The sequence below is a fragment of the Pongo abelii genome, chromosome Y (genome assembly GCF_028885655.2).
Source record: "Pongo abelii isolate AG06213 chromosome Y, NHGRI_mPonAbe1-v2.0_pri, whole genome shotgun sequence".
NCBI lineage: Eukaryota > Metazoa > Chordata > Mammalia > Primates > Hominidae > Pongo > Pongo abelii.
Genome location: NC_072009.2, coordinates 51,691,388 through 51,715,100, shown reverse-complemented (window position 1 = coordinate 51,715,100; position 23,713 = coordinate 51,691,388). Strand labels below are relative to the sequence as shown.

Below are 23,713 nucleotides of genomic sequence, written 5' to 3'. Positions count from 1 at the left end.
ATATTTGGGGTTTCATAAAGACTGTTGCAGGGTCTAAAAAGGCCTTTGTTTTACAGCTTATTTATAATGACTTCTAGCCCTTTTCTACCTTCTGGTTTGGGAAATAACGCTTCTGGCCAGAAAAGATAGTGCAATCCTTAAGGTAAATACAGATGCATACAGTGATTGTAGCCCAGCAACATTTCTCTCGACATCCCATACTTCTTAGTTAATATTAGTTTCCACTTAGTGGAGAAAAAGTTTTTCCTGCAGCCATTCATATGGAGGCTTGTATATGGACCAGAATATCTCTACCTAGTAATAAAGTGGGACTTTCAGGAATTATTAAATTGGTATGACTAAATAGAAGGCTGTTTCAACTATAACTAAGGGGCTGAGAAAATATTCTATAAAGGTCTTTTGCTGACACATCCATCATTGTCACATTAGGGGAGGAGAGAAAGCCAAGATTGAAAAGCAGAACAAAGACACCCACTCCAATTTCCAGAAGAAAGTCTACTTTCCTCCCTTCCACCTTCAGAATCACCCAAGGATTTTGAAGAGTTTGGAACTGTCTTTTGTGTAATCAGTTGGCTCCCAGGAAATAGTTTATTGTCCATTTTTTTGGCATAAACACAGTGAGACCTGGTGGGTTCGGGTTGGCATATTTGTTTCTTTTTGGACTGTGAGTCCAGCCTTTATAAATTACTGTTTCAGTTCCTGATTAAGCCTGGGCCAAATCCTGGAGCCAAACTTTTACATCAGCTCCTGATAGATCATGAGATGAGCTGAGCAGTAGATATAAATTATGACAACAACTCCTGATTATTTCTAGGCAAGTTTCTTGGGTTAAGCTTTCTAATTATTCTCAGACCAAGACCCTGAGCCAAGCTGAATTGCGTGATCTTCAAAGCAGCCCACTGACTGAAAGCATTTCTTTCTCTTGCTAGTTTGTAATAACCCCGAACCCCAGCCTCATAGTGGGAAACACATTTGAGTCCTTATTTGATTGACAGAGAGCTTTCTTGTCGTGCTTTTTTTTTTCTTTAATCTCAACTTTGTTTCTCAGCTTCTTACTTTTTTTTTAATTAAGGCAAAGATCTTTGGGTATAATTACAGACAAAGGGATACTATTACATCTTGGTGCATTGTTGAGATTACACATATGTTGCTGCATGGGCTGGGAAGAAAATAATTCATCAGAATGGTAAAAGCAGACTTTAAACTTTCAAATTCATTTAAAAAATATCTTGTTTGTTTTAAGACTTTTTTATTTTTTTCATAAAGGGACTGGCAGTGACATGAGACTTAGAGGAGGTCCTAGGTATGCTAAAAGTTTCTGCTTGAGGCTACGTCTCAGTGTTATCTGATTACCATTAGGGTAATTCTGGTCTGTGACAACTCATCAGGCCATTGACACAAGGACTTCCCATTTTTATCTATAGAATTTACATTTTTTCTTTTCACAGCTATAATGTCTTTCATATTTTTTTCTATGCAGTGTTGTGGGCATTTTTACAGCCCTAGGTATGCAGGTTTCCTTAACACAGTCACTCCTTGTCTTAGTAATTAGTAGTGTAATTTAAAAAGGTTTGTTTTTGGGATTTCTGTGAAACAAGAGGAATTCAAGATTTCACTATAAATTGTTACCTATAAAGGACCTTTTTGTCCCTCAATAATAGATAATCATGGCACTGTATGGGAGGGATTTAACTGCAAATAAATACTCTTTCCTTTATTTGGAATTTTTTACAAAGATATTATTTTCTTTCACATAAAAGTTACACCATGAGACAAGTTAATTTTTGAATGTTGGGAGGCATTTAGTGGAGACAACATATCTAACCCAAAATCTCTCTCCCTAACTGTTGAATAAAAAGAATTTTGTCTCAGAATTTTCAACCTAGGATTTCTAACCTTACATCACTCCCTAGTGAAATGAGATTTATTTCCTACCTGGATCCTTCTCAATCCATTGCCCAAAACTTACAGTTTTGAAATTCTTTTCCCATTAACATTCCGCCACCAGTGATTAGCCCCCATGTCCTATCTTTAAACAGGCAGCCTCCACTATTAATTTTTGGTAGAAAAACAGTGTTAAAGAGCAGATTTTAACCTCTTTGCTTTCCCCATCTAATGAAGGGCCATTCAGACATTCAGTTTCTACCGTTTTGAGCCAGCTGTACTTCACTGCAATAATTTTGCGTTTAAAACGTTTGAAAGTCAGTCTTTATCATTCTTGGAGATTCTGATGTTTCACTGGGAACATGGTTAGGAAAGCCAAAGTTAGTATGAAGACGCTTCCTCTATTAAAATGTCTAGCATAAATTTTATTACTATATACCATTTGCAAGACCTCTGGGGTAACATTCAAGCCTTTGGGGTTCAGTGGGTCTAGGACAAAAGCAGGGCAGAAAGCTACAGCCTTTCACTGGTGAGTGTAGCTAGTGCTTCTGACTAGCTCATCCGGATTTATGTGTAAAGGCTATGCTTGCATTTCTAAGCAGCACCTATTGCAGTTTTGGGGGCACAGATGAGACAAAGGAAAAAGATGAAAAAGGATACTCTAACACTTTCTATTTATCGTGGGTAACACCAAAAGGAGGAAGTCATCTGAATGACACCTTGTTTAGCATCTGTTTCTAAATAGCAACAAAGCATCTGTGGACTGCACTCCCCTTGAGTGCACTTGGAAGCCCTGGAACTCCATTGACCCTGAGTCTCTAAATTTATAAACAATAATAATAATATTCAACTGGCAACAAGGTGGCCATGTGGCCGTGTTCCTGATAGGAGGACAAGCATTCTCAAAGAGGCGTAATTTCAATAATAGCTGACAACTAGGTCTTCTTGCTATTCAAAAAACCTCCAGATTTTGTAAACACTGTAAAATTACCCCTGGGTCTTTGGGAACCATATGAGGTAAGTCTACAGTACACAATTTTCCAAAGTCAAAGAGACAAATCTCTAGAGAACTGTCAAATGCAATTTCTGAGTGCCCTATCTGACTCCTTTAACCGGGGCTCAGAATTGTTGCATAAAAACACCTCTTATTGTGCAATCCCGGTAAACCTCCAACTTTACTGCTGCCCCTATAACAAATGCAGAATGAATACTGTGATACTAAGGTTTAAATTTCCTTCTCATTGCAGTAAACTTATACACATAAAGCTGGACTTAACACAGTTCCCTGATGAACCTGATAGACTTACACAGGCTTTCCAACATTTCAACCAACAGCCTCATCTTATGTGCAGAAATGCAGTGCAACTTTTAAGCCACATTTTAACTACTGCTGAAAAACAGGCAGCACTGCAGAGAGCAAAGGAATTTGAAGATGAACAACGGACATCCTATAGTCAGTCAAAAAATAAACAGAAGTGAAGGATGAAAAATGGGTAACAAAAAGTCGGAATTACTATTTCCAACACAAAGAAAAACAGTGCTGTTTGAAAACCCCAAATGAAGCCTTAGTAAACCTAGAGATGAATAGAAAAGAAATCACTTTCTACTGTGCATATTAGCAGGCTTCAAAAGAACCAGAACAAAACTTGTTAATTACTCTGAACTGTCCTTTTTGAAATCAGAAACTAGAAAAAATATCTCACAGGTTATTTGGAAAGGCTGAGAGAAGCTTTAGCAAAACATTCATCTCCATCTCCTAATTCAATCAAGGGATACACAATTTTAAAATAGTAGTTTATTTCTCAGCCATCCTCTAATATCAGAACAAAACCACAGACGCAGGCCATGGAATCAGATAGCACTTTGAAAAACCTTGTAGGGTGGCTTTTTTGGTCTTTTAAAACAAGAACTGGAAAGAGGAGACCTAGAAAGTAGAAGGGAGTCACAAGAGAATGAGAAAGGCATTACTGGCCGCTTCAGAGGCCTACAAGATCCAGAATCTCCAAGATGCACCTGCTGATTTCTACTAGTGTGACAAGCTAGGGCACTTTCAAATGAATTGCTCAGGCCGAAAAAGAATATATCTCAACTTTGTCCAGACTATGAGGGAGACCAGTGAAAGTAGGAGTGTTCCCAGAGACTTAGGTCACCTGGTCCAGTGTATATTTCCCGGATTGTTCAGCAGGAATAATGGTTCCCCAGTCCTAACGGCCATTGTGATCTACAGGATTCAAGTAATTGTGGAGGCAAAATGGAAATTAAACAACAACAACAACATTTTTCTAAATTCTACAGACTGTTTCTCCGTTCTTCTCTCCAATTCAGAGCTCTCCTCCTCCAATAGTGAAGAGAGTTAGCTAGCTTGCCTTCTATAGACAGAAAGAGAAGTGTCCCCAGAAACTTCTCGGCCCACTGATCAATGCCTCGTTTCCACATAAGATAAAAAGCAGCCTGTAAAAAAACATTCAAGCAGCAGGCACCAATAAATGAACTAGAACAGAAAGTTGTGTCTGAAGACCTGACTCCAGCTACACAGATAGAAGGACCTCCAGCTCACTCAGAAACTTGCAGAAACTTCAAGCTTACTCAAATGGGAAAACAAGGCCTGAAATAGAAATGCATTTGTCCATTTTATAATCAGTGGACTTCCAGAAATATTTCTTTTCCTTTGGTGAACATAAAGAGAGTGGGAGAGTGGGAGCAAGTGCCTTCCAGGGAACAATTTTCTTTTCTTCCTGGATTGTGAACCCTACCTCTATGAATCATTAGTTCAGCCTCAGATCAGTTCTGGACAAAATCTTAGGCCACAGATTCACTTCAGCTTCTGAAAGGTTGTTGGCTAAGCTGAGTAGCCCCTATGAATATTCACTTTAGCCACTAATAGGTACTGGGTCGAGGTCTCAGGCTAAGCTTTCTGATTGGGCTAGGATCTAAGGTGCCAGGTCGAACTACGTCACACATTTTTTAAGACAGCCCACAGACTAAGTGCATTTCTTACCATTCAAAACACACAAAAACGCTAAATCCAACTTTCATATTGGTTAACCCATTTTGACCACATCACTGCTGGCATCGAGCTTTTTCATTTCACTTATTAAACTTTCTCTTCAACCTCAGTGCTCTGTAGTCTTTGAAAATGTGTCTGGGATCTTTATTCTTCTGAAACATACAAAATAAACCCCCAGTATTACCTTAGATATGTAGAGACTCTTATGTGTTTGTGTACTGGTGAGATGTAAATAATAGCAAAATTGTGATGGGCTTCCTGGGAACACACTAATGCACTGCTAAACTATCTGGCAAAAAATTTAAAAAAAAAGAATATTGGGTCTCAAAATCTAAAGCTCAGCTCTCTGAGACTTCAGTACAGTACCTGGGTCTGGTCTTATCAGAAGATAACAACGTACAGGGTCATGAAACAATTCAGCCAATTTTTCTTAACAGTTAAGAATATTCTTGGGCATTATTTGATTTTTCAGATGGCAGGTACCTCAGTACGGAGAAGTAGCTCATCTTTAATACCACCTCATAGAAGAAACTAAGGCAGATAAAACTCACTGGTTAACTTAAGAACCTAATACTCAAAAAAATTTAACCAGTTAAACAAATCTTACTTAAGGCAGAAGCCCTCGGTTTATTCATAGTAAAGACATTTAATCTCCGTATATCAGATATAGAGAAAACAGACGTAGAAATTATGGATGAGGCTTGAGGTCCAGCTCAACATCCAGTGGTGTAACTAAGAAAGAAACTCAGCTTGGTTTCTAAAAAGAAACGGGTAACACACCTCTGAGCAGCTGCCTCAGTGACATTGTTGGTGCCAGAAACCATCAGGTTAACCATGAAAATAACATATCTGTTTCTACACCACCCAGTATAGCAGTACTGTGTTTCCTTAGAAAAGTCCCTTGTGAACTGACAGTCACCTCCTTAAATATCAAGCTTTGCTGCTGAAGGATCTGCAGACCATTTGAAAGCCTGTACTTGCCTGAACCCAACGGCATTCTATCAGGGGAAATTTGAGCTTCTGAACATGATTGCATACATATAGGGGTGTAAACCAGTGAAATAAATAATAAACACTTCTGTTGATATTCTCTGTACAGTTAAATTAATGAAAACACTCTTAGAAGGCAATCAGCTTAATTAAAAATGGAGATTGATGCTATATGTATATTGAAGACGTTCATGTTTGTCTCCTCATAAATCTTGTTTCCTTGAAAAAGTTTTTTCTTTCAATCTACTAAATTACCTTTCTCCACTCTCTCTTGACACATTTGGTGCATGCATGCATGAAAGGTTCTTGGATAAAAGCTGATGATGAGGGACATCTTGAGGCCAACAGAAAAGGCACCACCCATCGTCTTTTATGAGATATCTGCATTTCTTATGTAGCTCTTGGAATTAGAAGTGAATAATACCTCCGAAAATGAAAGCCTGACTCTTCCTTACAGCTCTGATTTTTTTTTGGAGACGTGGTCTCACTCTGTCACCAGGCTGGAGTGCAGCGGTACACCATCAAATCATTGCAACCTCTGCCTCCTAGGTTCAAATGATTCTCCTGCCTCAGCCCCAAATTAGATGAGACTAAAAGTGCCCACCAACACGCCCAGCTAATTTCTGTATTTGTAGTAGAGATGGGGTTTCACCACGTTGGCCATGATCTCTTGACTTCTTGTTCCCCAAACATGGGCCTCCTAAAGTGCTGTGATTACAGCTGTGTGTCACTATGCCCAGCATCACTGAGGCTTTTTTATTAGGCCCTGGAAACTATTTGTATCCGAGTTCTTAAAGGGCATCAGCAAGAGGTCAATCATCCAATTGCAAAATTGGTAAAATAAAATTTTATAACTTCTGGAACTTCTGTTTTCTGTGTGGTTACATATGTGTTATGTATATATTTTAAAAATCTAATTAATTAACTTAGTGAAGAATAGTTAGTGGAACTAAATATTTTGCTTCCAAAGAAATGAAGGCTGCTGCACTTTTCAGTTCATGTGACTTTAACTTACAAAAAACAAAAACCACCTAAGACCTGAAGATGTATAAAAATAATCACTCCTTTAACAATGCTGTAATAAATCATACTTTACCTGCACCCAGACCGTAGTTTTATAAACTCATCACGTTTTACATTCAAGTTATTAATTTTATTATTATTATTATTGTTATACTTTAAGACTTAGGGTACATGTGCACAATGTGCAGGTTAGTTACATATGTATACATGTGCCATGCTGGAGTGCTGCACCCATTAACTCATCATTTAGCATGAAGTATATCTCCTAATGCTATCGCACCCACTCCCCCCACCCCACAATAGCCGCCAGAGTGTGATGTTCCCCTTCCTGTGTCCATGTGTTCTCATTGTTCAATACCCACCTATGAATGAGAATATGCAGTGTTTGGTTTTTCGTTCTTGCAATAGTTTACAGAGAATGATCATTTCCAATTTCATCCATGTCCCTACAAAGGACATGAACTCATCATTTTTTATGGCTGAATAGTATTCCATGGTGTATATGTGCCACATATTCTTTATCCAGTCTATCATTGTTGGACATTTGGGTTGGTTCCAAATCTTTGCTATTGTGAATACTGCCACAATAAATATACGTGTGCATGTGTCTTCATAGCAGCGTGATTTATAGTCCTTTGGGTATATACCCTGTAATGGGATGGCTGGGTCGAATGGTATTTCTAGTTCTACATCCCTGATGAATCACCGCACTGACTTCCACGAGGGTTGAACTAGTTTACAGTCCCACCAACAGTGTAAAAGTGTTCCTATTTCTCCACATCCTCTCCAGCACCTGTTGTTTCCTGACTTTTTAATGATTGCCATTCTAACTCGTGTTTTGATTTCTATTTATCTGATGGCCAGTGATGAGGAGCATTTTTTCATGTGTCTTTTGGCTGCATAAATGTCTTCTCTTGAGAAGTGTCTGTTCATATCCTTTGCCCACTTTTTGATGGGGTTGTTTGTTTTCTTCTTGTAAATTTGTTTGGGTTCATTGTAGATTCTGGATATTAGCCCTTTGTCAGGTGAGTAGGTTGTGAAAATTTACTCCCATACTGTAGGTTGCCTGTTCACTCTGATGGTAGTTTCTTTTGCTGTGCAGAAGCTCTTTAGTTTAATTAGATCCCATTTGTCAATTTTGGCTTTTGTTGCCATTGCTTTTGGTGTTTTAGACATGAAGTCCTTACCCATGCCTATGTCCTGAATGGTAATGTCTAGGTTCTCTTCTAAGGTTTTTATGGGTTTTGGTCTAACGTTTAAGTCTGTAATCCATTTTGAATTAATTTTTGTATAAGGTGTAAGGAAGGGATCGGGTTTCAGCTTTCTATATATGTCTCACCAGTTTTCCCAGCACCATTGATTAAATAGGAAATCATTTCCCCATTGCTTGCTTTTCTCAGGTTTGTCAAAGATCAGATAATTGTAAATATGCAGCATTATTTCTGAGTGTTCTCTTTTGTTCCATTGATCTATATCTCTGTTTTGGTACTAGTACCATGCTGTTTTGGTTACTGTAGCCTTGTAGTATAGTTTGAAATCCGGTAGCTTGATGCCTCCAGTTTAGTTCTTTTGGCTTAGGATTGGCTTGCCAATGTGGGCTGTTTTATGGTTCCATGTGAACTTTAAAGTAGTTTTTTCCAATTCTGTGAAGAAAGTCATTGGTAGCTTGATGGGGATGGCATTGAATCTATAAAATACCTTGGGCAGTATGGCCATTTTCATGATATTTACTCTTCCTACCTATGAACATGGAATGTTCTTCCATTTGTTTGTATCCTCTTTTATTTCATTGAGCATTGGTTTGTAGTTCTCCTTGAAGAGGTCCTTCACGTCCCTTGTAAGTCGGATTCCTAGGTATTTTATTCTCTTTGAAGCAATTGTGAATGGGAGTTCACTCATGATTTGGCTCTCTGTTTGTGTGTTATTGGTGTTTAAGAATGCTTGTGATTTTTTACATTGATTTTGTATCCTGAGACTTTGCTGAAGTTGCTCACCCGGTTAAGGAGATTTTGGGCTGAGACAATGGGGTTTTCTAGATATACAATCATGTCATCTGCAAACAGAGACAATTTGACTTCTTCTTTTCCTAATTGAATACCCTTTATTTCCTTCTCCTGACTAATGGCCCTGGCCAGAACTTCCAACACTATGTTGAATAGGAGTGGTGAGGGAGGGCATCCACTTTACTTCCAACTACATGGTCAATTTTGGAATAGGTGTGGTGCGGTGCTGACAAAATTGACTTTGTGTCAGTTTTCAAAGGGAATGCTTCCAGTTTTTGCCCATTCAGTATGATACTGGCTTTGGGTTTGTCATAGATATCTCTTAGTATTTTGAGATATGTCCTATCAATACCTAATTTATTGAACATTTTTAAAATGAAGTGTTGTTGAATTTTGTCAAAAGCCTTTGCTGCATCTATTGAGATAATCATGTGGTTTTTGTCTTTGGTTCTGTTTATATGCTGGATTAAATTTATTGATTTGCATATGTTGAACCAGCCTTGCATGGCAGGGATGAAGCCCACTGGATCATGGTGGATAAGCTTTTTGATGTGCTGCTGGATTCGGTTTGCCAGTATTTTATTGAGGATTTTTGCATCAATCTTCATCAAGGATATTTGTCTAAAATTCTCTTTTTTGGTTGTGTCTCTGCCAGGCTTTGGTACCAGGATGATGCTGGCCTCATCAAATGTGGTAGGGAGAACTCACTCTTTTCTATTGATTGGAATAGTTTCAGAAGGAATGGTACCAGTTCCTCATGTACCTGTGGTAAAATTCGGCTGTGAATCCGTCTGGTCCTGGACTCTTTTTGATTGGTAAACTGTTGATTATTGCCACAATTTCAGAGCCTGTTATTGGTGTATTCAGAGATTCAACTTCTTCCTGTTTTAGTTTTTGGAGGGTGTATGTTTCAAGGAATTTATCCATTTCTTCTAGATTTTCTAGTTTATTTGCGTAGAGGTCTTTGTAGTATTCTCTGATGGTCGTTTGTATTTCTGTGGGATTGGTGGTGCTATCCCCTTTATTATTTTTTATTGCGTCTATTTGATTCTTCTCTTTTTTCATCTTTATTCGTCTTGCTAGCGGTCTATGAATTGTGTTGATCCTTTCAAAAAAACCAGCTCCTGGATTCATTAGTTTTTTGAAGGATTTTTTGTGTCTCTATTTCCCACAGTTCTGCTCTGATTTTAGTTATTTCTTGCCTTCTGCTAGCTTTTGAATGTGTTTGCTCTTGCTTTTCTAGTTCTTTTAATTGTGATGTTAGGGTGTCAATTTTGGATCTTTCCTGCTTTCTCTTGTGGGCAATTCAGTGCTATACGTTTCCCTCTACACACTGCTTTGAATGTGTCCCAGAGATTCTGGTATGCTGTGTCTTTGTCTCATTGGTTTCAAAAGAACATCTTTATTTCTGCCTCCATTTTGTTATGTACCCAGTAGTCATTCAGGAGCAGGTTGTTTAGTTTTCATGTAGTTGAGTGGTTTTGAGTGAGTTTCTTAATCCTGAGTTCTAGTTTGATTGCACAGTGGTCTGAGAGACAGTTTGTTATAATTTCTGTTCTTTTACGTTTGCTGAGGAGATCTTTACTTCCAACTAAGTGGTCAGTTTTGGAATAGGTGTGGTGTGGTGCTGAAAAAATATATATTCTCCTGTTTTGGATTGGGGAGTACTGTAGATGTCTATTAGGTCTGCTTGGTGCAGAGCTGAGTTCAATTACTGGGTATCCTTGTTAACTTTCTGTCTTGTTGATCTGCCTAACATTGACAGTGGGGTGTTAAAGTCTCCCATTATTATTGTGTGGGAGTCTAAGTCACTTTGTAGGTCACTCAGCAAATGCTTTATGAAACTGGGTGCTCCTGTATTGGGTGCATATATATTTAGGATTGTTAGCTCTTCTTGTGGAATTGATCCCTTTCCGTTATGTAATGGCCTTCTTTGTCTCTTTTGATCTTTGTTGGTTTTACTTCTGTCTTATCAGCAGCTAGGATTGCCACCCCTGCCTTTTTTTGTTTTCCATTTGCTTGGTAGATCTTCCCCCATCATTTTATTTTGAGCCTATGTGTGTCTCTGCACGTGAGATGGGTTTTCTGAATACAGCACACTGATGTGTCTGGATTCTTTATCCAATTTGCCAGTCTGCGTCTTTTAATTGGAGCATTTAGTCCATTTACATAGAAGCTTAATATTGTTATGTGTGAATTTGATCCTGTCATTATGATGTTAGCTGGTTATTTTGCTCATTAGTTGATGCAGTTTCTTCCTAGCCTCGATGGTCTTTACAGTTTGGCATGATTTTGTAGTGGCTGGTGCCGGTTGTTCCTTTCCATGTTTAGTGTTTCCTTCAGGAGCTCTTTTAGGGCAGGCCTGGTGGTGACAAAATCTCTCAGCATTTGCTTGTCTGTAAAGTATTTTATTTCTCCTTCACCTATGAAATTTAGTTTGGCTGGATATGAAATTCTGGTTTGAAAATTCTTTCGTTTATGAATGTTGAAAATTGGCCCCCACTCTCTTCTGGCTTGTAGAGTTTCTGCCGACAGATCCACTGTTAGTCTGATGGCTTTCCCCTTGTGGGTAACCCGACCTTTCTCTCTGGCTGCCCTGAAGTTTTTCATTGTTAAAAGCTATTATTATAACGTGCAATTGAGAATACTGTATATAAATTTAATCTCCAGGTGTGGTAGAAGAGTAAAAGTTGCTTGTAGTGAAAATAAATTCTAGAAAGACATGGAAATGTACGTTTTGCCTAGAGGTAAAGGATTTTCTTTAGTTAACTAAAATAAAGCTAACTGTTTACTCAAATTGTGAAAATAGCTTTAAAAAAATTAATCTTGCAGAAGAAAACTCTGCGCACCCAGGCACTAGATTGGAAAGGGTGTTATGATTTTTTCTGCCATTAAGCATTGAAGTGAAAACACAACAAAAATTTCTTGAAACATTAATCTTCTCTTTAGCAAATTTTTAGAAAGTTGTTAAAACGTTGTAATAAGTTTGTGAAAATCTCACCTCTTTGTCAATCTTCTAAGGTTAAATATAATTTTACATAAGTTTTCATTAAGCTTAGGGTTAATATTGGGATATAAATACAAGGGGAAAATTTGTCATTCTGAAAGAGATTATTATGTAATATTGAAGGCTGATGAAAATATTTCTGCCCTTTCAAACATTTCTACCAACGGTATTTTGGCTAAAACAATGATTTGTGGAAATCTGGAATTGGATATCATAACATTAAATGTCTTCATCCTCTAAAATATTTGGCAGGCTTCCCAGAATAAAATTTTAAGCTCAAGGATGTGTTTTCTGAAACCTGTGTTTTGGATGCCTCATAGAGCCCCTGGAGCATTAAAAAAAAAAAAAAAAATTAAACTGTTTTATAAAACATATTTAAACACATGTGATTTTGATGGTAATATTTTATTTTTTCAGAATATATTTTAGTGAGTAATATTAACACAGGTCTCAAAACCACATTGGGTTTTTCATGTTCTTAATATCTGAATATGTGCTATCAATTTTAATTAAGGTGATTATGTTAAGCTGTTGTAAATCACAGAAGTAACCAAATGTCTTTGCCTATTCTGTTTCAAACCACACTAGACATTTTGTCATTTACAGACATTAAATCTTCATCAAGAATAATGGCTTAAAATTAGCTGTAGAGCTTTACCAGCTGTTCTCACTATAGGTTTTTTTATAACAGGAAACTTTACAGAACTTAGGAATAGCTAAAACGCTTATAAATATCAAGTAGGACAAAAGTTAAAATAGACTAATCTAACAGAAGAATGAAGCAATCTCTTTACCTTTATTATAGAACATTTCTAATCCTTGTTTTGTTTTTTGAAGTCAAGTGCACTTTCTTTTAAACTAGTTACAGCTTTAACGCTGTCATTTGGTATACACCTGTTAAAAAAACTTGGAACACACTTTTTTCCCCTATGCCTAGTTCCTCTACATTTCGGAAGGTGTGTGTGATTATTCTTAATTTACAACAATATAATTGTTTTAATCAGTGCAACAAAAAATGTATTTTCATTTGCAACATAACCCAATAGAATAAGCTTGTTGATTTTCTAAGGCTTTGACTGGAAGCGTGTGCCTTCTTTAATGACTTACATCTGACTATTGGAACCAATAAAAGCCCTCTAAGAAACCCGGCCTTATACTTCGTTTACACAGTCCCAATACATGTTTTCTAATCTGTGGTAAGAAAAAAAATGCCACTTCCTATCAGGCCTAGGAACCACACGCCCTTGGAATCTCAAAAAACCGAGGAGTTTTTCCAAATAATATATATCTAAGGGTGAAACCTATGGCTGGACTCAGCTTTATAATGTCCTATTTAAGATTCCTTGTAGAATAGAGATTCATAAAAGCCCATGAGGAAAGCCCATGTAAAGGTATTTCTCACAGCACTGTACAAAAGTTGTCTGGCTAAGTGTAAGAAAAGTCTGTTTTGCCAATGACTAAAGTTTATCATGATTCATTCTTAACAAAAATTAGGACTAGAAAAAAGATATGTGTCTCAAAGTCTGTCACACCCCTATCACCAATTTCTCACTTCATAAGTTGTTTTTAAGATTTTCTTACAATTTTAATTAACCTTTTTTATTTATTTATTTTTTTCTGTCCACCAAAAACTGTAGCTGGTGAGGTCCAGCTACAGTTCTTGGAAAACAGTAAGATATGGGGAATAGAGAAATCTAGAACAATATTCTAATTCTGGGAATGCATTCCACAAATGTTCTCAGATAACAGAAGAAAATATGGTTCCTGTAACAGAATTTTTGCTTTGAAGGATCAAATCAAGAAAGCTAAATAAACCCAAGTCTCATGTAACAAAATCTTAACAGGTATAAATATAGCCACAATTATACGGGCATGTTAGCAGCCTTGAAGTATTTCAGCTTTTCTTACTCACCTTGTCTAGTTGTGATATGCTTTTTCTAATAATCAAAGCTGGTTTCCTTTTTTTGCCTTAAGTCTATCACACCTTAAAATGTAATGCAAATTAAACCATGCATTAACATGTCTTTCTTCTACAAATACTTAAACCAACCCTCAGTAGAATCCTACCTACTGTTTTCTACACAACATTCTTCTCCAGCAGAAAGCATCCGGAAAGACCAATACCCAATCTCCTAAGAGAAGTTAGAGTTTTCATTTCTGAGGGAAGACAAAGACAACTTAGCTACCTTTCCATATGAAAACAGCAAGGAAGTGGTTTCTGGAAGACCCCCAATCAACAGGTAAGGGCCTGACTCCAACATAATAATCAGACCAAAAAAAAGTGTAGGCACCAGTAAGGGATCTAACACAGAAAGTTGTGCCTGATAGCATGGCTGCAGCAACAGAAATAACAGAACTTTCAGTCCATTCAGATAAAATCTTGTACGAACCTCTCACTCATTCAGATGGGGGAACCAATGCCTGGCATAGGCAGGCTGTTTTCTGTATACTCAGAGGGCTTTCCGAAAATAAAGTTTTTTTTGTTTGTTTTTTTTTTTGGGGGGCATAAACCCAGTGAGATCTAGTGGGTAATGCCTGAAATATTTCTTTTTGTATTTGACTGGTTGCTCAACCCATATGAATCATCATTTCAGTCTGTGATTATTCCTGAGCCAGCATCCCAGGACAAGCTTTTACTTTAGGTCCTGTGCCAAGCTAAGCAGTCTTTGCAAATTACTACTTCTGACTGGTCCCAGGCAAAGTGCCTGGGTTAAGCTTTCTAATAGGTCCCGGGCCTGGGCAAAGCTAAGTCACACATTCTCCAAGACAGCTTGCAAACTAAGTACATATCTTTATTTTTTAGGCCATAAAAACCTTAAACCCCAGTGGACAACTTATTCAAGCTTCTATCTCTGCTGGCAGAGAGCTTCTTTTGCCACTTATTCAAACTTTTGCTCCAAACAGTTTCCTTTGTCTACAATCCTTAATTTTCTTAAATGTAAAAGAAAAGACTCTTAGTGTTATCTGAAATGAAAGAAAGGCTGTTACATCCTGGTGCATTGTTAAAAGAACAATATTATCTGAACCTGTGACATATTTTTGCTGTTTTCTTTTGATGTCAGGGTCTGTTTGAGTAATAAACTTTTCTCTTAAGATTAACTTTATCTTAACTCAATAGGGAGGTAGGAACATGTGTTTCACTAAAGCCTCTCTCAGGATTTTAAAAAAGCCTCTATAATTTTTATGTGTTTTTAACCTATTATGAATAGTTTAGAGCAGTTATGAAGTTTTGTACTGTTCACTAATAAGCCTTCCAGTAGGCTCACTAATTTTTTTTCACTCTGCTATAGGATCAATAAGACTCCAACTGAGTTATCAGCAGTCTATCCTTTCCTATTATGAATAAGAATTCTGTTATCAGTTCAACTTTTTTTTTCCTTTTCAGCCTCCCTTTTTCAAGATTTTGTAAAAGACATGTGGTTCATCCACAGATAACTCTGCTCTCTGTAAAGCTGCGTGCTTTATGGCAACAGTTAGGGTTTGGTTTAGGAGTAATGTATCATCAATTCAGGTACGATTAAGCACTTGAGTTAGATTTTGAAATATCTCTGTATGTCCACTGGGGTCATCAGGGGACATTTGCTTATGTTTTTCATTTTTTTATCTAAGTCCCTACAATGAGAAGAAAATTTCTACTATACTAGCATCACATCTGTGGAGTATTTTCTGCAGGGGCAAGAGTGAGTTTGGGGTTTCTTTAGTGGCACAAGAAGACAAGCTGATGAAAAGGCTATTGGAGGTTCTAAATGAGGGTGGCATGTATGGCATTTAGAAGACATATTTGAGTGTTCCTCAGGGGTTTGTCTCTGACTTAATGAATTATCTCTTTGAAACGTGCCTGTTATGACTGCCAAGAGGGCAGAGTCAGTTTTACCGTGCTTAGAAAGATCTGGGTTTTCTCCCAGTCAAAGGAAGGTTGAATAAAAAAAGAAAAAATCAAACTCATTTCTTTGCCATCTGAAGAAAAGATATATCTGTTGAATAGTACTAAAACGAACACTTCCCTCAGACAGCTAGGCATGTCTGTCCTGGAGTTGTTAGGGCTGTCATGCCCTTGAGCAATAAATACATAAATAAGCCACTTTCTTTTTTCAGAGTCTCACAGCCAATGAAACTTCTGTGTTTCAGACAGTAATCTAGAGAGGTGCACACTGCAGATAGTTTGTGAAGTTTCTAAAGAAACATAGAAAAAACCCTTCCTATTATATTTTTCCCCTTTTGAAATAGCCCTGACTGAATAGAAAGATAGGATATTCCTTGTTTTTGCATTCCTCTTGTCTTTTCTGAGTCTGGTGACTGACATAGTTGTCCTCCATGGATGCAAGCTAAAACCTTCACCCACAGTTCCGGAGGAGCTAGAGACCAGGACAAGTAACGTTTACCTGCACAGGCTTTAGCTCTCCACTGGTGACTCCTGGTTGATTTCTTAAGCCTACTCAACCCAGAAGATAACCAAAGTAACTTGGGAACCTAAAAAAAAGATGGTATAGTCATTGGATTCAAGCAAGACACTTGTATAGAGTAAGAATTTTAATGCTATTTGTGGCTTCCCTTGCTAAGGCTTAGAAAAAATATTGAAATTGCAGGAAATAAGATTGATTGACTTTGAAACATAAAATTCTCTGTTAGTTTAAATGTCAGTGCTGCTGGAGGAAGAAGGTGTGCCTCGAAACAAGTAAAACTTGTATGGCTGGCTTTCATTAGACAGTACTTAACTAAAATGTGTCTCTCAAAGGCACCTTCTTTCTGATTATTGAAAGTGGAAATTTTCTGTTTACTGATAGGGCACAGAGTCTTATTATTGTTAGAGAGATATAGGAGAGAGAGGAGTTAAAAAACCAAGGGTTTTGTGCAAAGTACTGGCAAGGCTTCCCCACAGAGAAAAAACTCATTTCACTAGGTTGCATTTTAAGATCTAAAATGCTCCATGAAAATGCTGAATCCCAGGTTTATATACTCAAAAGTTAGAAAAAGAAGGTTAATGCTCTATCACCTGTCCCCACAGTATGTGTCTCTGCAGAAAAAAGATGTGTCTCACAAAGAAACTCTTTAGATATGTATGGTTGTGTGGAGGTTTTTAAAGAGAAATAACCAGCCGAAAGAGAAATTTTCTTTGAATGTATGCCATTCTCTACAGTGATGTGAATATCTATCATCGGTGGACAAAAAGATCCTTATCAAATAAAAATTTTTAGATCACAATTTTGAATTCTTCCCATTTGAAAGAAAAAAAATCACAAAATAGCAACTCTTTGAATTATATTTCTAATGACTGACTTTTACCAGTGAGCTTACATCTCCAGATCGCAACATTGCATACAAAGAAGAAACAGGATGGACATTAGCCACACAATGACAAAAAATAAATAAGTAAAATGCCACAGAAAAGCCTGAAATTTTCGGAGGCAACACTCTGATAGACTGTCAGAAACTGGAGTTAGTTTTGAGGCCTTCACATAACACCGTGATATAGTCTTATCCAGAAATCTTCAATTAACTTAGATATCCTTTCAGTCCTATGTGACAGCTGGATCCTCTGTGAAAGAAAATAGTTGGCACAGAGGCAAAATTTTCAACAGTGGAGGGTGAAAGGAGATGGCCAATGTGTCTCCCAACATCCCTTTCTCCTAAGCTTTGTAAGAATGGCAGGCAATCTATCGGATTTTACCTGGCACTTGCCCAGAGCTTTCTTTACTCTTCAGAAATTAAAAAAAGAAAACACAAATAACAAAAACAAACAAACAAAAACTGAGAACAAGGAGCAGATGTGAATGCAAATAGAGGACAAGCTGCAGATATGAATGTAAGTAGTTTGGAATTGCACTCCTACTCACCTTTTTTATTTAATGGATTCTCACTCTGTCACTTAAGCTGGAGTCCAGTTGCAAGATCTTGGGTAACCACAAGCTCCATCTCTGGGATTTATGCCACTCTCTTGCCTTAGCCTACCAAGTAGCCCTCACTACAGGTGCCCACCACCACATGCAGCTAATTTTTTGTGTTTTTAATAGACTTCATGGGGGCTTCACCATGTTAGCCAGGATCATCTCGATCTCGACCTCCTTGTGATCTGCCTGCATTGGCCACCCAAAGTGCTGTGATAACACTCATGAGCCACCATGCCCAGCTACTAGTGACCTTTTTAATTAAAGCCTTTCCCAGTCCATGAACCAAAAACAAACCTTGCTGTGCCCCTGTGAACCAAAATCTATCAGGTGACACACAGATTTGTTTAATCTCAAGAAGATTAAAAATTATGAATGCAAAAGGGGAGATGATAGCAAATGTGTAATATGTTAACCTCTGGTGGAGTAGAGTCAGTTGCCCACTCTGAGAAAGAGTCTGATATTTTTATGGACTCAGAAGAAAGAAAATGTACTAACCAGTTTTGAAGAAAGCACTACTTATCTTTCCTGGGTCCTTGTGCCTGGAACTATTAATAGCTGATGCAATGACTCAGCTTGGCTCAGGAACTTGGCACTGAGCTGCACAAGAGCTAAAGTGAAAGCACGGCCCAGGACCTTGGCATGGGACCAGAGGCTAAAATGATAATTTAGAGAAATTTGGCTCAGAGCCTGAAGCATGTTTAGTAATATAAGGTGCCCTTTGTAACACACTGGAGTCCAATATGTACATGTTCTGAAAAAGAGACTATTTCTTGGAAGCAATCTGGTTACACAAAAGACACAACATTTTAATGCGGGGTCTTGTTTTTTTATCTGAGTAGCTGTGGACAGGTCTTAAGCACACTCACAAAAAAAGTTGGGATTTTTAAAAAAATATATTTGCTTTGGCCACGGGATTGTAAAGGATTCTTAAAATTCTGTCTGCAGCCTGATAGTCCGGGCTGTTTCTCTGCCTGTGGAAATTTTCCCAGTAATCCACCACAACTATGTAGCTTTTCTTTGTCAATACTATTGAAGACCTAGAAAGTTTCTGAGGGTCGAAGGCACATTGTTTGAAGTTTCCTATGTGCAAGGCTTTTCGTCCCGTGAAACAACCGACATCTTTGTAAATATTGTAAAATTGTTCATGCCTTCTTAGCAGTCATATCAGAAAAGCCCACAAGAAACAACTCACAAACATCAGAGAAACAGTCTCCCTGGAAACAATCAAAACAAAATTTTCTTACTCCAGGTTTTCTCATCTTCTTGATGCAGAGAATCTTTTAGTCACAACATCTTCAGCTTTTCCAGTTTTTACATCCAGCCCTCCATGTTCCTTACTACCCCTAGAGGAAATGCCCAATGAATGAGGCGCCAGTAAAGTGCAAGTTTCTTTTTCATTACAGTGCCTTAAACAAATAAAGTAAGACTTGGGGAAGTTTTATGATACATCAATACATATATAGAGCCTTTCTAATATCTAGCCCTTTTTTTTGGGTCTTAAATAGGAAGACGTTATGTTATTGCTGAGCCAAAATCTTACTGTTTCTGACAAATAGCCCTACAGTCAACAGAAAGAAGCTGGGCCAAAACACATTTCTTCTATAGCATGTCATAATAAATAAAAAGCAGTCAAAGAGAGAAAGAGTGAAGAAAAGACAAGATCCTAATCTCCAGTAGAAAGAGAGACAGAGCCCTTTGAAAAACCTAATTTAAGCCATAGTGATCCCATAGATAAGAAAAAGAAAAAAAGAAAAGTAGAAGAAAAAAGAAAGCAGGACACTAGCCCTTTAGATATTCCAGATCTAAACCTTTCCCAAGCCAGGGCTGAGATGACGTCTTTGGGTCTTTGCATTTTCTGGCATTTCTTCTTTTCTGGATGACACTGCATTCTTCAGTGCCTGCAGAAGAGAAAGCTTGTGGTATGCCTGAGTCACCTAAAGACCTGCAGGGAATTGTCACCTGTACCAGCACCTGACCTGCTTACCTCATCACAGATAACATGCAAAGCTGTGTGCAGTGCCTGGACTCAACCAACACTCACTCATGCATCTGCCTCCATTCTGTGCCTGGCACATCCATAGCAAACTGAAACCTAAGCCCATAGTTTGAGCTGAGTGCAGGCTGTAAGATGGGTGTGTAAAATTAGACAAGCAGGCTCAAGGGAAACTTGCACAAAGGTGACATCATCCACAGAGACTGTTGGCTGGTGAAGCGACACCCTAGAGATCTTGTGACAAAGACGACATTCATCACCAGTGGCCAGTGGATTATTCAAATATGCCTATGTAATGGAGCCTTGATAAAAATCAGCAAGACAGTATGCATAGAGCTTTTGGGTAACTGAACACATACAGTGTTCTAGAAATTTGTGTGATCATAAAAAGAGACACTGATAATTTTAAAGGCCATACAGAGTGTAGGAGTCTTTGTTTGGTAAGAAGTTTCTGCCTTTAATAATGTGTCCAGAATTTTAACTTATTAACTAGGGCACACTCTAAGGTAACCTAAATCTGCACATTACAAACATTAGAACCTGGATATTTCCACAAAAATGATTCCATAATTCACTAATACGGTGCAACAAGTTTCACTTTAGAGAGATAAAGTTTTCTTTTGTTAACTGGGTAAGAACTAGACATTTATAAAGGAAAATAAAATCAAGTGATACCTCACCACAAATTCTAGTCATATGTTCAGTTTAGGAGAATGATCATCAGTGAATTTTGTGCCAGAAATATTTATTCTAAAAGAAAAGTCTTTTAATTTATAATAGTGTGTCTCTGAAGTGCTTGTGACACTGTAAAGTCAAGGGCACCATCTCATACAGTTCTGTGTCCTTCTGGGAGGGAAGCTAATGCTGCCTTATAACCCAGCAGAGGTATTCTAGCATATGAAAATAAGAAAAATCAACATTATTACAGGATTCTCTGTCATAAGCATCCAATAAAACACAACTCTGGTCTTGTGTATCGTAGTAGCCATAGATACACTTTATGGCTTCCAAGAAGAATCTAGTACCCAACAGTCTGCTTTTATATTTGGGCTTATGTGAGCATAAAATAACCACATTTGGGCAAACAAGCTGTTTTATTACTTCTTTTAAAGCTACAGTGCTTAAAAATGATGTGATAATTTAAATACCTGGCTTGGACATTTCCGGTTCTGTTTCCAAGCCTTAGCTATGGGTGAAACTGTTTTGGGCAATGAAGATGGATTAGGGCATCTCGCAACTCATGATGCATTTGGTTCAGCTTAGTTCTCGCGTCCTGAGCAGACAGACTGACAATTAAAACTCAACAGTTTTATTTTCAACATACTTTAACATGGATTCTGTCCCTTGGGCTGACCTCCAGATCTTCCTCAGCACCTCACACTCTCTCTCATTGGCCTGTTCCAACTCTAACTTAATATTACAGCGAACAAGGGCCTTAGATTCTTCCAGTACAATTTGATTATATGAGGCAAGCTCCTTAATTTGAATCATAACCTCTTGGGTGAAAGTTCCACTCAAAACTACCTGAGAGACCAGGCCTTTGGCACATGCCTCCCGTGCTGTCAGCTTTCGCCCAGCAAATAACATTTCATTGGCAGATGCTTTACCCATCATTTTTTGAAATGTAATAGTTGAACAGCCATCTGGACTCTGTCCAAAGGTCGTATAAGGGGTTTGGAACCAAGCCTTTTCATTAGCCCACACGAGATCACAAAGAGGCAGGATGGATGCACCTAGTCCAATGGCAGGGCCATTGACTGATACAACAATAGGCTTTTTAAATTGAATAAAAGTATTCACACAGTTCTTGATGGTATCCACCATTTCAAGGCTTGCTCTGTTTCTGTCATTCCTTAAGTGCTTCACAAAGTACCCAAAATCAAGACCGCAGCAAAAGACACTTCCAGCTGCACTGAACAGCACGAGCTTGCTGTCACCCACAGTAGCATTATTAAGAGCATTAACTATTTCTTTAATTACTTCTGTATTCAGTGCATTTTTTTCTGTGGATCTAGTTGATAGCACTATCTGGGTGAATCCATCCTCTTTCTTCACTACAATGTCTCTGTATGTGCTGGCACTTTCTGTTAGCTTTATGGTAAAGTACATCTTCTTGATAAAAGGCTGGTCTCTGCTGTCATCAGTAATATTTATTTGCCCACCTTTCACTCTTGGAACTGAGGTATGCATGTCTGTTTTTCCATTGGCTGCTAATGGGTCTATTAATACCACTATACCTTTTTGGGTAGCTGAACCTGTGGCCATTGAAGCAGTAACTGAGCCAGACATCTGCGACATTGGTGGGTGTATCTGAGTCTTGTTCTCTATTCTAGGCTGTTCTGCACCAGGATGTGACAAAGGGTCGTGGAGGAGTTTCCCTTCTGTCACCTTGAAGACCACTGTGTCCTGCTGATCTGCTGCAATAGGGTCCAGTTTCTCAAGTTTCTGAAAGCCACTCACAGTTTTCTTGTCGTTAAAGGGGCTTTCAGGTGCAAGCGTCTTGATAGTTGAATTTATTATCTCCCTATTATTTGTGTCGGAGAGAATTGAAGATGCCTTTCTCCTAATGATCTTGCTGGCAGCAAATAACTTGCTGTTTTTGGATCTGTGGTGTTTATCCGTCACTAGCGTTTTAGGAGAGTTCTTAGAATAGCCCACTTTTGTAGATCTAGAAGTTCTTCTTCTGGCATTGTTTGAAAAAATTCTACTGGTTCTAGTCCATGTCAGTTTTTTCTGTTTTTCAGTCTGTCGTCTATTAAAATCAAGTATACATTTTTCACAGTTCCTGAGGTGCTGCTCTGGTTCCCAAGTGTCATCCTGTTCGTCGTAACCTTTCCACCAAACCAAATACTCTGTATTCCCATTTTTATCTTGTCTTTTGTCAACAATACTTTCAACCTCAAACTCCTGGGAAGCCATGAGGAAAGACATAGGATTGGAGCAGTTGCTGTGCCAACATTTTGTCAGTTGTGTCTCCACATCGCCACTCCTTTCTGCCTCCAGTTCTTCACCAGGTTCTGCATATGGATGAACCTCTTCTATTTCGTCACCACTGGTGTAGTGAAAATTGTGTGAAATAGCAGCTATGCTATGGTGCATGATAGCTTGCTCAGTAGCCTCAGGTGAGAGTAGCTAAATCCACAGCCACAACCTTCTGGTGTAGAACAGAAAGCTTTCTTCCTGCCTGTTACTCTTTGGTGTTTGTTTGTTTAATTGTGGTTGCTATGATGATTGTATGGAAGACTCTAATCTTATAACATTTTTAAAGTTACACTAGCTTACCTTCAGTAACATACAAAACCTTTACTCCTGTATAATGTACCTCCACTATTTCACTTATTGAGTCCTCAAAATTATACCTTTATTCAGTTTATGTCAAAAACACAAATTAGAGGTAGTTTTTTTATTAAATATATTTGTGTTTCAAGGTACGTGGAGAACATCTTGTGGAGGTGCATGTTGTTAATTGTTTTTTTTTTCTTTTCTTTTTGAGATGGAGTCTCACCCTGTCACCCAGGCTGGAGTGCAGTGGTGCAATCTTGGCTCATTGAAAGCTCCACCTCCCGGATTCATGCCATTCTCCTGTGTCAGCCTCCCAAGTAGCTGAGACTGCAGGCGCCTGCCACCTAGCCTGTCGAATTTTTTGTATTTTTAGTAGAGACCGGGTTTCACCGTGTTAGCCAGGATTGTCTCGATCTCCTGACCTCGTGATCCACGCACCTCAACCTCCCAAAGTGCTGGGATTACAAGCATGAGCCACCGTGCCTGGCCAAATTTTGTGTCTTATATATTTGTACCTGTATTTATCTTTACCTTAGCCTTCGTTTGTTCATACTGCTTTTGAGTGTCTGTCCATTCTACCCTGAAGTACTCCATAAGACATTTCTTAAAGGGTAGTCTAGTTGTAAAGGGTGCCAG

At 38.2% G+C, this 23,713-nt stretch overlaps 1 protein-coding gene across 1 annotated transcript; it reads right to left on the bottom strand.

Annotated features, from left to right (window-relative positions):
* Positions 1 to 20,962: 20,962 nt before the first annotated feature.
* LOC129053503 (testis-specific chromodomain protein Y 1-like) lies at positions 20,963 to 22,980 on the bottom strand. The gene has a single exon (XM_054545535.2). The coding sequence runs from the start codon at positions 22,892 to 22,894 to the stop codon at positions 21,089 to 21,091; it is 1,806 nt and encodes a 601-aa protein (XP_054401510.1). The 5' UTR covers positions 22,895 to 22,980; the 3' UTR covers positions 20,963 to 21,088.
* Between the last annotated feature and the right edge of the window lie 733 nt (positions 22,981 to 23,713).

What these genes read in the sequence shown, in the direction of transcription:
- LOC129053503 (XM_054545535.2), bottom strand. Translation starts at nt 22,894, where the DNA reads ATGCACCATAGCATAGCTGCTATTTCACACAATTTTCACTACACCAGT.